General features: G+C 43.7%; 1 protein-coding gene across 2 annotated transcripts in view; it reads right to left on the bottom strand.

Annotated features, from left to right (window-relative positions):
- Positions 1-10,273, bottom strand: part of ppm1lb (protein phosphatase, Mg2+/Mn2+ dependent, 1Lb) — a 53,220-nt gene extending 42,947 nt beyond the window's left edge. For both annotated transcript variants that reach the window (XM_079514243.1, XM_079514242.1), the window contains exon 1: positions 9,366-10,273. In XM_079514243.1, coding sequence (XP_079370369.1) covers positions 9,366-9,764 — 399 coding nt within the window. In that variant the 5' untranslated portion in view covers positions 9,765-10,273. The remainder of the gene's footprint in view (positions 1-9,365) is intronic.
- Between the last annotated feature and the right edge of the window lie 3,672 nt (positions 10,274-13,945).

Here is a 13,945-nt window from a genome sequence, read left to right as displayed (position 1 = left end):
AATATGGAGAATTGATCTGAAAAATTCGGGGCAGAGGTTCTGCTTTGGCATCCAGGGAGTGTGACTGTGAGCACAGTTTGGCAGCAACCAGGCCAATGGTGGCAGAGATTAGCTGTAACAGACAGGCGGACAAAACAGACAAAATACAAAAAACGAATACTCCAAAAGCACTCAAGTACATTTACTTGGTTTCTGTCCGCGGCTGGGTATCATTCCCAGTGGACCACTCACAACAGTCATTAGCTGCACCCTGCCTCATCCATCTCACCAGCTGCCCCAGAAGACCGAGAAGGAAACAAACAAAACACCCTCTCAGGACCATAATCACAAGTACACACAGCCAAGATTCAGCAGGATTGCAAGTGCCTGGCAGGCTGGCACACATACCCCACATGCACAAAGCACACACTCGTGCACACATTGCATGCATGCAAGCACCAACACATGCACACACGCACACAGAGATTCAAACACTTTAATCTACTAAGTGTATAGGCAATTAGGCATATACAAAACCCACTCTTCCTCTCAATTTAACTTACAAGTACAGATTAATGGCATAGAGTGTGATCTTCTCTCCTGATCCAGTGAGTCTTCAAATTACAGGCAAACTGGCAGTGGATTGGTTCACAGCGGTTTATAGCTTATTGCTTCTGCAATAGATAGAAACCATCTGCTAGCATCAGACGCTCATATCAGCTACATTCCTCCTGTCTGTGCAGTTTGATGTTCGGCAGACGGTAGAACACATGTGTCTAGCAGACGGGCTCCAGACAGAGCCACGCCAGACCACGCCAGTGATGCCACGCCACACCACGCCACATCACACCACACGCACATGCATACGCATTACGCACACACGCGCGTGCGCACACACACGATAAAAAGCCAACATTATACACATACACTCAACACCATGTGAGCACTATGAAAGGCACACAACACAATGCAACAGTTTCATACGTATTTGTACAAATATAACCACAAAGCCTGCTTTTCAGAATGCACCTGCCCTGCCCAAAGGCCCAGCTGAGAGGCATCTCAGCGGCTGAGTACGACCAAATCACTGACAACTTCCACAACACTCGCCAATGTCACTTTAGCAGCTGCGACGTGACAACCCTCCCTGGGCCAAATTTTTTCTACAACCTGCCCCACTGCCAAGACAGCAGGCAGACGGGCTGCAACTGTGACATCCCTTTTTGCTCAGGCACTCATGCAAACGCACGCACGCGCACGCACACGCACACGCGCACACGCACACACACACACACACACTAACACAATAAAAATCTCAGTGTTACTTTAACTCTGAGAGTATACAAATGGAACCCATATCGGGCCTGTGAGGTTCATTTGGTTGTATACTCAAACATTGTATATACAAATGGATACATTAACACTGAGGATTTTACTGTGTCCACACCAGTCCAGTCATGTGATTTGATTTATAGTTTGTTGACTGGCTGTGGAACAAACACAGACTTGAGACCATAAAGAGTGACAGCTTAACATTACTGTGACTTGGAGTATAGTAATTGGCAGTTGGGGACAGACTCTATCTGCTCTACAAGGTCTACAATCTAATCTTAAATCCTAGACTTCCCACACAGTCAGCATGCCCAGCATACAAAACAGGGACAACAACATCACATGAGTTACATTAGTGCACACATGCACATGCAGGCATGCAGCTGAGAGGTCCAGTGTGCACACAGTGGGGGGCCTAGACTAGGGGGCACCAGACATGGCCTTGGAGACAGAGTCATTGAGCCCCATTAATTCACTGCCAACCCAATTCAGAGAGAGAGAGAGAGACCTGCAGAGAACCAGCAGAGGACTGTGTGGCCAACAACCACAAAGTTTGAATTTCACAAACAACTTCCAACCTTATTTCAACCCTACCAACCTTTGAACTCATCGTTAACACAGTGTAACAGGTGTGTGTGTGTGTGAAACAACTTCCAAACTTATTTCAACTCTACCAACCTTTGAACTCATCGTTAACACAGTGTAACAGGTGTGTGTGTGTGTGTGTGTGTGTGTGTGTGTGTGTGTGTGTGTGTGTGTGTGTGTGTGTGTGTGTGTGTGTGTGTGCTTGCGTGTGTTGGAATGGCTTGGAGGTAGGTGAATATTTAGTCAGGGGGTTAAGCAGTAGTGTTTGGAGGTAGGTGAATATTTAGTCAGGGGGTTAAGCGGTAGTGTTTGACAGAAGACGTGTTGAATTATTGAACAGTCAGTCAGACAGAACTAACTGCAGACTGAGCCTTCTGAACGCTTTATTTAAAGGATCATTTCACAGATGTTTAACCTAAATCCCATTGTTCTGATGTGAGAGGAAAAATAAGCGAGCTTACGTGAGCGAAATTGGTCGTATGTCCAATGACATGGTACAACATGTTTCAAGTCATTGTTTAGATTAATCAACAATGACTTAAAGTTTCCCTTTAAACGCTAGTCATGTATTGTATGCAATGCATACTGTCACACAATGCTATAACAAAAAACACTCATATGTAGGTGCATTCAAAGTTACACGTAAACCAAAAACACATAGGGGTGTACTCCCCATCCATTCCTAACCATAATCTCTTGTTCTAATTTAATCTAATTAAATCATATATAAAATCATAAGAACTACATACGTTTGTGCTATGTCTCTCTGTCCTGAGATATGGCCAATAATATAATTTCTAGTATGACATTGACCCTTTTGACCCAAAAGTTAATCATGACTTTGGGACAGTCATGAAAATCTGCCCATGCATTCTGAATTTTAACCGTAACCTTGGTTTTTGACCCTTTCAACCCAAACGTTAATCATTAATCATCTCTTCCGGGGGCAACCTGCTGCTGGTTCTCACCAAGTTTTGTGGAGATCTGTCCATCCACCCTCCAGTCACACACACACACACACACACACACACACACACACACACACACACACACACACACACACACACACACACACACACACACACACACACACACACACACACACACACACACACACACACACACACACACACACACACACACACACACACACACACACACACTGAAGTGATTGCGATACCCTGTCATGCATTGCTGCGTACAGGGTAAAAATATCCTAAAATAACTGGCAATTATTTTGAGTAGCAAGTATGTGGTGGGGGAAAGAGACCACAGATGTTTACTAAAAGGACAAAACATTTAGGCTTTCTCTCCTGGCAGAAAACAGCAACCATTATCCTACACATTGAGCAGGGCTGGCATGCAGTGCTCTCACTCCGTGGCTTCTCTCCTCAGACGTTCCCCGACAGTTCTCTAGCTACAGGAAAACAAACACCACTACCACCAGGGATGATTTACCCAAAAGGTCAGAAGAGTTCTCAGATGAGTGTCCAGCTCTCTTGGAGTCTTTGCAGTACTGATGCTCTTTTTCCAGGACAACATCACCGTGCTCCACTCTCTGCTGCACACACATTTGACATCAAGGACAACAGGCTGACATTTTAGAAGTCGGTCCAAGGAGGACGTAGGGACAGTAACAGAGATATATAATATGGAGCGAAAACAGGAGGGGGCCTAGTATTTGAGCCCTTGGTAATATGGTCAACTTATTCTAGCATTAAAGCGGGTGAATACTGGCCACTCTGGTTTGATTTTCTGAAATGAGTGGCTTTGTCCATCCAGTGGACAAGGCTTTTGGCTGGGGTCAAAGATCAGGTGAAGCATGTGTCTGTCAGAGAATAGGAACCTGAATAGGAACATGGCAAGACAGTCACAGTGTACTGAGTGTAGTTATGCTTTTCTCTGGAAGACAAGATAATAAATAGGCTTAGTACCCAGCCTGTCTGCTCCTCTCTCACTAATAACCAATTTCCCAAAGTAAATCTGCTAGTAGTGGGATACTGTACGCTGCGCACGCACGCACGCACGCACGCACGCACGCACGCAAGCACATGAATGCACGTTCCCTCACAAACGAGAAAGATAAAAAATCAGACAGGTCGTCACGACACACATGCACTCACTCCCACACACACACACACACACACACACACACACACACACACACACACACACACACACACACACGTTCCCTCACAAACGAGTAACAAAAATACATTGATTTAAGACCTCTCCACTTTCTTACTCTCTCAAACTCTTCTCCAATCCCTCTCTGTCTCTTGAATCCTCTAATGCCAAGATTGCAATTAATCAGATACTGGTTCTTTTATTCCATCTCTCTGGTGTGAGTGGGTTCAGGAGGCATTCAAGTCCCTGTTATCTAACCCACGCACACAAACCACACACACACAACTGTACTAACCTACGCATCTGGAGTATTGCGCGCGCACACACACACACACACACACACACACACACACACACACACACACACACACACACACACACACACACACACACACACACTGGCCTTTTCACTGACAAAAGCCCTTTATTGTCAAACTGTACGGTAAAGTAAAGATGAGCCAAGATGGATGATGTCTTTTTACTTGTTTTCTCAACATCTCCTTCAAACATACTGTAGGCCATTGATTGCCGCCATTTTAAATGACGGACAGAGCAGACATTAAAGAAAGGAAAAATGGCAATACAAAGGGTACAAGGATGGCAAAAGAAAAAAGAAGTCACCAATACTGCTTTCATCCATGGAGCCATTCACAGACAGGAGAATACCAATGTTAAAGAAGCAGGTAGTAAATATAATTTCTGTATTCTTCCTTAACTTTTTCTGTGCCGCCAGGTGGCAGCATACGCACACTTAAGGAACGCCCCCGTCCACTCTAACGCTACGACCATTGTTTATTTTCCAGGTTATTCAGGAAGGTGGGGGCTTATGTTATGAGCACAGTATCAGTCGCATTAGCTCAGACCCCTTAGCTAGCATTACAACCAGTTACATTTGCTCAGCGATGCGGTACAAACTCACAAATGATTTACGATCGTCGGTTGTGCGCGGTGGCCCACCATGGACAGCTCTCGAACCTTTGAGATACAGCGCTTCTAGCATTATAAATCCTGTTATAATGGAGGCTCAATGGAGCTGGATTTAAAGATCCCATAGCTGGTGGGGACGGAGGCTCTCCATTCTAACCGGAGCAATGCTAAGAGGTAAAGTGGCGGTCGCTGCTTTATATATATGGAGTATACGGTTGTCTACGAACATACGCGTAGATAGATAGCACCAGTAGGTACCATTAGCCTAGCTACGTTTAGCGAAAAAGTTAATAGTGCAGTGCCTGAAGCCAAAGCCTGCCAGTGAGCCATGGTGAGGAGAACATCAATGGCTCTCTATGGTGAATACTAATAAGGAAATGGCTCATGTTACCATTATATGGACGGGGAAACAGCCCAGGGTTATCAATCATTTACAGTACATGAACATTATTATCGTATGACAGACAGCTCAAATAAATTATCTGCACTGAACAGATAACAGGCACATATAAATCCACTGAATATTATAATATATTGTATAATTCGGAAGAAACCGGAGTTTTGAAAATTGAGTGTGAGACTGTAAGACAGGAAGAAACCAATGTAAGAGAAGTGAAGAGATAGGTTTCCACTTTCCAGATGTAATGATGTCCCCCCTGACAGCCATTTCATCTGTTCCGCTCCAGTGACATGCAAGGACTCTCAGGAGGACTGGGAACAAGAACAGACTTTGGCTGTAACTTACTTAGTAAACGCTAATTACAACCACACTTGATTTTCAGTGAGCAGAATGGCCGTACGCCACATGTATAAATTAGTGCTTACTCACCCGGACACCATCTAGCAACTGTACCGTTGTGGTGAATTATTTTAACTGCTCTACAGTCAACCTGTCAACTCAACTGTGTGCCGTGTGGAGGAGCTGCCTGAGACGGCTGAGAGTATGCAGAAAAGAGGAGTGACATCTCACCCTCCTTCTGCCAGTGGAGGCAGCAAGTCCTTCTTGCTGCTGCCCTGGGCCACCAAGCATCTCTGCCTTATCTGCAGCCCTCAGGCTTAAAAGCAAATCTAAATTCTCTATGCAGAGGAAGTGTCCCAAAAGCTGCTGTCTGGCATACACTTCAAAAGAGGGTGTAGGAATGAAACAAACCAAATTGTTGCCTGTGGACATGATATGTCTCGTCTAAATGGGCAAATGTGAACACCCACTGTCTCCTACTGCTCTCTTCTCACTCTTCGCTTTCCTCTTCATACACTCACTCTCTTGCTATTGGCATTCTCTCACACACACACACACACACACACACACACACACACACACACACACACACACACACACACACACACACACACACACACACACACACACACACACACACACACACACACACACACACACACACATAACACATAAATTAAAAATATAACATTATCTGGAACACACACTTTCATTATCTCCCAATCTCTCTTACTTTTCCATTCTCAATTTTTTTTCTCATATATCTGCTGTTAGGGAGAAACCACCTAACTCCAAAATGTTAATTTTTCAGGAAATTAAAAATATAACATTATCTGGAACTCATAATTGTGACTTTATATATTGTCAACTGAGGAGGAGAAAAACAATGGGAAAAAAGTGGTTCCCTCCCGACAGCGACGAATTATGCTCTTCAGTGCTTCACCATATCTTACAGTATTCTCCCTCTCCCTTCTCAACCGCATGTGTAATAGCTGCAGGGAGGACCCCAATACAGTATCCTTCATGGAGGAACAGAGAACACACAGGCTCTGTATATATAGTATATGTATAATGAGTATATGGATGCAGTAACACTTGGATTATATGATTATTGTAATTACTTAATGAGATGGTGAATATTTAAGTAGGGGGTAGGAGTAAATAAGTATTTACTTCTTCCTACTCCTTTTTGAACTTCAGGTGGAAGATCAATGATCACATTGTTGTCATAATTTTCTTATTTCATTCAAAAAATAAATATACATGCATTGTGGTTCTTTTTTATTATTATTTTATTTTACTGTTTTACCTGAAGATTCAAAATAAAGATAATCAAATCAAATCAAAAAATCAAATCTGGGAAAAAACAAGCCAACGACCACGTTTGGTCAAAAGCAGCAGTGCTCAGCGCCGCCGCAGCCAAAAATGAAATTTCCCCTTAAAGAATAGCTATCCTTACTTCCGTCTCGACTATATTTAGAATGCCATCGTACCACAGAAGTCAAACTCAGACGAAGAGGGGAGACCATGACATCAGAAATCACCCCCCATCCCAAAAACACAGAGACAAACCGAGAGGGTGCATAGAGGAGAGGGAAATGGTGAAAAACAACTAGAAACCAACATGTTCAGCCCACGGGCCTTCATCATGAGGAGCCCTGGCCGTTGCTGGGGTATGAGGGGAGGAAAGGTGCAGGGCGGCTATTTTTTCCAGTTACTCTTTTGCATGTAGCTCAGTTTCAGCTATAGCTGCAACCAGAAACAACACTTAAAATAAATGAGAAAATGACACCTGTGTGAAGTGAGTGGTGCAACTCCGTGGGGGGTCCCCGGAAGTTCCAGACCCCCAGGAACGCGCCCAGGGGGCCACCCCGGTTCCGGCGAGCCGTCCCGCGTCCGATATGGTTGAGAAATGACAGTTACTGTGTGGGCCTGTGGGGTCCCTCTACTATACTGTACTGTCACACCCCAAATCATCATATATACAGTTAATGTGTGTGTGTGTGTGTGTGTGTGTGTGTGTGTGTGTGTGTGTGTGTGTGTGTGTGTGTGTGTGTGTGTGTGTGTGTGTGTGTGTGTGTGTGTGTGTGTGTTAGGCTGCTCAACAGTGACACTTGGTTGTGCAAACCAACCAAAAGCTATTTTCGTGCTCGGACAGACCCAGCCAGCCAGGGACAGACCCAGGGACCCACATAGCTGTCTATAGGAGTGGTTGCACCACTAAAAAATGAGATGAAGCATTAAGTCTTGTCCATCATCATTGCAGTGTGCAGTCCCTTCCTGAAAGAAGCAGTGGAAAGTTTTCTGTCTTTGATGTACAATATCTTGCCTATAACATACACCAGCACCTCCTCCACCCGGATGTGCACGAGCGAGATATACTGTGTATATACACACACACACCGGTAGATAAGAAGATATATGATTTAAAGTATGGCATGGCCATATTCACTTGGACTGGCTGGGTTTGCATAATGTATGAACCACTAGTAGAAGTAATTAGAGTAGAATCAAATGAACACAATGTATGAAAATATAAATGAATACAAGTCTGGGTTTTCAAATGTGTTCACCGTTTACTCATCAAAATGTATCACTGTACTCTCTCTTACTGACAAAAGACCCTCTCACACTGACTTGTTCTGTCCCCTCAAGTGACATCTGTTTGGTGTCATGACAAAGATTTCTATGGCAGGCTGTTCCCTTGGTGCCACTGAGTGGAATGGCAACATCTGTTAGCACTGTGAACTTGGAGAGATAGGAGACCTCTCCGACACTAATGTGTCAGTAGAGACCTGTGGCAAGTGGCAGTGTGGCGAGTGGCAGTGCAAAGCGAGTGACCATGCACCACTCCATGGAAATGTAACTGTTGTGACATCTGAACCAACTGCGGAGGAGTGAGACATTATGGTAAATCAGTGATGAATGACCCACTTCAAGATGCCTTGTATCATACCTATGCTCTGCCAGCAATTTGCATTGATTAGGACATAGGCCCATATACAGTGTGTTACTTTAACTCAGAGAATGTACATGCAACCAAATAGACCTTTAATGGTTATTATTTTAAAGGATTTTCAAAAATGACAGACATTTCCATTTAAAACTTCTTAATGAAAGAGTGAAACCAGCAGCTCTATACAACCAGTTGTAGCTTGTTTGTAGATAATCTATTTTCACTTTTTTTTTAAAGACTGAAGTGATTCATTCTTAATGTATTTTTGTAAGTTTGGGTCCTGGCTTGGGGCAAACACCAAATATCTCTTAAAGGGGCATTCCACTCATTTTCAACATTTTACTATGTCATTAATATACCTTAGAACTGTTGTGTGGAAATAATAAAAAAGTCCCCCCCATTCTGTGTTTCCTAGAACTGTAGGTCTGAAAAAAATCATTAACATGGTGAATCACATCTTGATGATGTCATCAAGATGTGTTTCACCATGTTAATGATTTTTTCATAATTGCAGTTCTAGGAAACACAGAATGGGGGGGACTTTTTTTATTATTTCCACACAACAGCTCTAAGGTATATTAATGACATAGTAAAATGTTGAAAATGAGTGGAATGCCCCTTTAAGGGTTTGGGAACTCCTGGCCTGTTATAATGTATAATAGCCTAGATATAAATTCAGTCCATGAGGCTTGCCTCACTTCATTTCACTCCACAACTTACCTCGCCCCCATGGCCATCGAAAATCCCAAATATAGATGGATGACTCTTGTTGACCAGGTCAGTGAGGACCTCGAAGCGGTCTTCCATGTGGTCCCGACGCCCTTGGATGGAGTAGACCGCTACATTGTTGCTTTTGAACTCCCAGGTCTTGGAGAACTCTGCGTCCAGAACGTCCAGACCGCCAAACTTGTCATTCTGCATGATCTCCGCCACTTTCCCCTTGACCATCTTGACCGCATCTCGGCTGGACTTGACGATGGTTTTCACCTCATCCGTGTGGAAGAAGTAACTCCACAAAGCCAGGCTGATGCACAGCAAGAACAGGGTCTCCGGTCTGAGCAGAAAATAACGCATGATCCGACCCAATAGAGACAGCAGTGTCATGGTATCCTCTATCATTTATACAGGCGAGAAATCACGGCAGGTTGTTCACGGTCACCCGCGGATCTCAGTCCATTATCGGTGCTTGTGTAGGTCCAGCGGAAAGAAAAATAACCCCACCGAATAAACCCGTGTCTCCACAGTCCACAACACACTACAGTCTATTCTGACTTTGGAGTCACTGCATCTTCAACCGGTGTGTAACCCCGTCACTGCATAACGGCCAGTGAGCTGGAGGAATCCGGGCTGAGAGACACTGCCGTGGCTGGTTCACTCTAGCATGAAGCCCCGCAGTGAACCAGCGGTGGTCCCTGGTCCATCTGATGCGGAGAGAGGGGGAGAGCTCTTCTCTGAGCTGCTGCCACCCCGGTTAAAAAAAATCCTGGGTTTAGTGTGGGCTGGCTGCCGCTCAGGACTTTATAAATAAGCAGCCAGTATGCTGACCGCAATCGCCGGTTGCGTATGTCCTGCCGAAGTCTTCTCGCAATCCTGAAAATAGAGGACGGACCACATATGAACCGATAGGCTACCTTTACTAAAGGTCCTTTAGAGTAGGCTACTCACATTCTCAGCTGCTGCTGCTTCTGTTGGCTGCTGCTACTCTTGAGAAGTAGCTCTGCTCAAAGGACCGCACCACTTTTGACCACGTGAGGTGCGCACGTACAGTGAGTGAACATTATGAACAGTCTTGACTAACGAAAGGTACACGGATTTACCCTCACTCCGTAGTAGCACTATCCCATACAATCATTATCGAAATTTCTCGAAGAATATAAACTTGATAATTAAACGTTAATGTAAAAAGGCACGTAACCAACCAACTATCCAATCTGTCTCTATGTCAACTTTTGAGTTATGACGTTTGCTGGTAGGCTACATGACTGTCATGAATAATAGCGTCATGGGAACCATGGCAAGTAGGCTATTAAATACTATTGAGGCTTTTGTCTGAATTATGGAAGCATTTTTTCATTATTTTAAACAAATGTATAAGCAATATGACAAGTCACAATATATGCCAACATATGCTCACAAAGTAGGCCGCATCTCAATCTATTATAGGTCTAATTAATACGGGATCATGCAAGGCTAGCCATCTAATCATTTCATGAGACCTATCAGAGATGATATAAATAATAATATTTTAAATGTTAGATACATCGGTAGTATTGCAGGCAGAAATCTGAAATGTATTGATTATTTCATCAAATCATGTCTCACTTATATTATTATTATTATTATTATTACTAGGCCTACTATTATTATTATTATTATTATTATTATATAGGCCTATTATTAGACACGATCCTTACAAACATATCCACTGTGATTAACTGTGATATCATCTCACTCTTTTTTGAGTAGTAGAGCACATCCAAGCTTTCTACAAAAATCTAGGTGTATACGCAAAGATGATTTTAAACTGGTAATTGTAACAACTGATGAGGTGTTTAAAAAATGGAGTGCCCTTCAACAAAACAAGGCCACTGGCCATGACAAGTTAACATCCCTTCCAAATTTCTCAGAGACTCGGCCGCCTCCATTGCTTCAAGCATCACCCACATAACAAAGCTCTCCATCAAACAGGGACACGTCCCTCAAGATTTAAAAGTAGCGAGGGTAACCCCTCTGTACAAAAAAAGGAAGTAAATTAGACTTTACTTCCTTTTGTTTTACTTAGAAACTACCGCCCTATTTATATTCTTAGTTCCATCTTGAAAGTTATGGGAAAAAAATTGGTTGAAAAGTATCTTACTGGAAAAACAAAAAACAAAACAACTAATGCATATATTCCAATCTGGCTTCAGAACATCCCATTCCACTGACACATTCCTTCTCTATTTGAATGACCACATCAAACACAAGGTGGATGCAGGCAAATACTGCGGCATGGTCATGCTAGACCTCCAAAAGGCTTTTGACACCGTAAATCACTCTATATTGATTGATATACCGGTAGGCTAAAAGCATTTGGTTTGATAGTACATCAGTGAGCTGGATGCAATCCTATCTGGTGGGGAGAGACAGGTGGTGGAGGTGAACAGAACGCTGCCTACCGGGTTCCATTTTAGAGGCAAATCTTTCCAGTGATGGCAACTAAAGTAATCAAAAAAGTCAACCAAAGAACACGATTTCTGTACAGGATCTCCTCACTGGTGGTCAGTAAGAATACATTGAGAACGGAGTGTTCAGACCTGAAAGTTAGAGCGGCGCGATTACATACAAAGTAAATTCAAAGACGAGAAGTTGTGCGAACGGGCGTGGCGCGACACGAACAAAGCGAATGGTCACGTCGTATCTTCCCCCCCGGCTGGAAAAATCCAACTGAAGTGAAGTTCGCTTCCCCCCAACTCCACGCATTGATGTGTCCTCCTGACAGCCAATCTGATGTTGTCCGGAACCCTGGAAATGTTTTGGCTGTTTGGTTGTATTCACCCATCCAACGGAACTGAACGCCGGGACTCGGCAGTGGTGGAAAAAACAATATACAAACCCTTTGCACAGACATTTTTCTGCTCATAAATGATATAGTAGCAGGAATTATGTTAAATATATTGAACCGATCCGCCTTGTGTGAACTAGCGGGTCCATTTTGGTTACACTGCCAAAGTTAATTGACTGTGTCTACAGCCAATTCATCTGCACGCAACATGAGCGAAGGGACTTTTTATTTAAATCAGTGCTGACCTGCGTGACCAAAGTGATGCGATTGAAGCGACTGTAAACAAAATAGGCCTAGCTTCAGGTTTGAACGCACAGGAATGCATCATCCAATGTCACTTTGACTATCCACGCACCTCACCTCATAGTACCATAGCACGATAGCAACACAACAGCCTTAAAAACAAGCCTCCAGACATCCCAAAAGAAACTGGTCAGGCTACTGCTTGGCCTGAATACTGGACAACTCACCCCGGTGAGTTGTCTTCACTTTCTGACATGGCGGGGTGAGTTGTCTGTACTTTCCGCTGGGGCAAGTTGGGCGAGTTGGTAAAGGGAAAGGACGGACAGCTCACCCCGAAAGTCCGGACAACTCACCCCGGTGAGTTGTCTTCACTTTCTGACATTGCGGGGTGAGTTGTCTGTCATCTTGAGTAAACAAATTAGGGGTCCAGGTAATATTAACATATCTATGGCCACGTTGCCAACACAGTTTTACACATTTCTTCAGAAGTTTAACACACACACACACACACACACACACACACACACACACACACACACACACACACACACACACACACACACACACACACACACACACACACACACACACACACACATGCACGCACACACAGAGAGAGAGAGAGAGAGAAATCAAGAACAGTGGATCTATGCCGTAATTCAGGAAGATAAGGTTGAATGAATCTAGATTATATTAAGGATAAATGGGAAATAAATATTCAGTAAAGTATATAAAAGAGCTCAAAGGGTATACATATTCAGTCAGACAACTCACCCCGAAAGTGAAGACAACTCACCCCGAAAGTGAAGACAACTCACCCCGAAAGTGAAGACATCTCACCCCCGAAAGTGAATACATCTCACCGGGGTGAGATGTCTGTAAAGTATATAAAAGAGCTCAAAGGGTATACATATTCAGTCAGACAACTCACCCCGAAAGTGCCCGAAAGTGAAGACATATCACCCCCGAAAGTGAAGACATCTCACCGGGGTGAGATGTCTGGTGAGTTGTCCGGACTTTCGGGGTGAGATGTCCGGACAACTCACTTGGAGGTGCAAAAAGGGTGAGTTGTCTTGTTACCCTTGGCCTTACTTCTACAACTCACCTTAACCCTGCTCATTTTGCTAGGGTGGGATGGCTCAGGGTAGAGGACAGAGTACAGCAACTTACACTATACAGTATTATACATCACAAACTACTTCCTAAACGTCAAGGATGTCCACAATCACAACACCAGAGGGAGCTCCACAAATCACGTTCAACCCAGATTTGGCTCAAACAAGGGGCTAAATTTGTTCTCCTTCTATGGCACAAAAATGTGTTACTCCCAAAACTCCTTCAAAACCGCTCTTAAAGAGTATTTTCAGGGGCTGCAATTTGACACTGGCCCCAGTAAAGTCAAGTGAATATATCCCCTGAGCAAGCAAGGCTCTATTAGCTCAATGGTAAAAAATCAATGGTAAAAGTTTCAGATCCAGCTGGATAATGAAAATCCTGTAGCCTATATTTTCTG

This window comes from Electrona antarctica, assembly GCF_951216825.1.
Source record: "Electrona antarctica genome assembly, chromosome: 11".
Taxonomy (NCBI): Eukaryota; Metazoa; Chordata; class Actinopteri; order Myctophiformes; family Myctophidae; genus Electrona; species Electrona antarctica.
The sequence above is the reverse complement of the archived record's forward strand: the minus strand, read 5'-3'. Positions and strand labels throughout refer to the sequence as shown.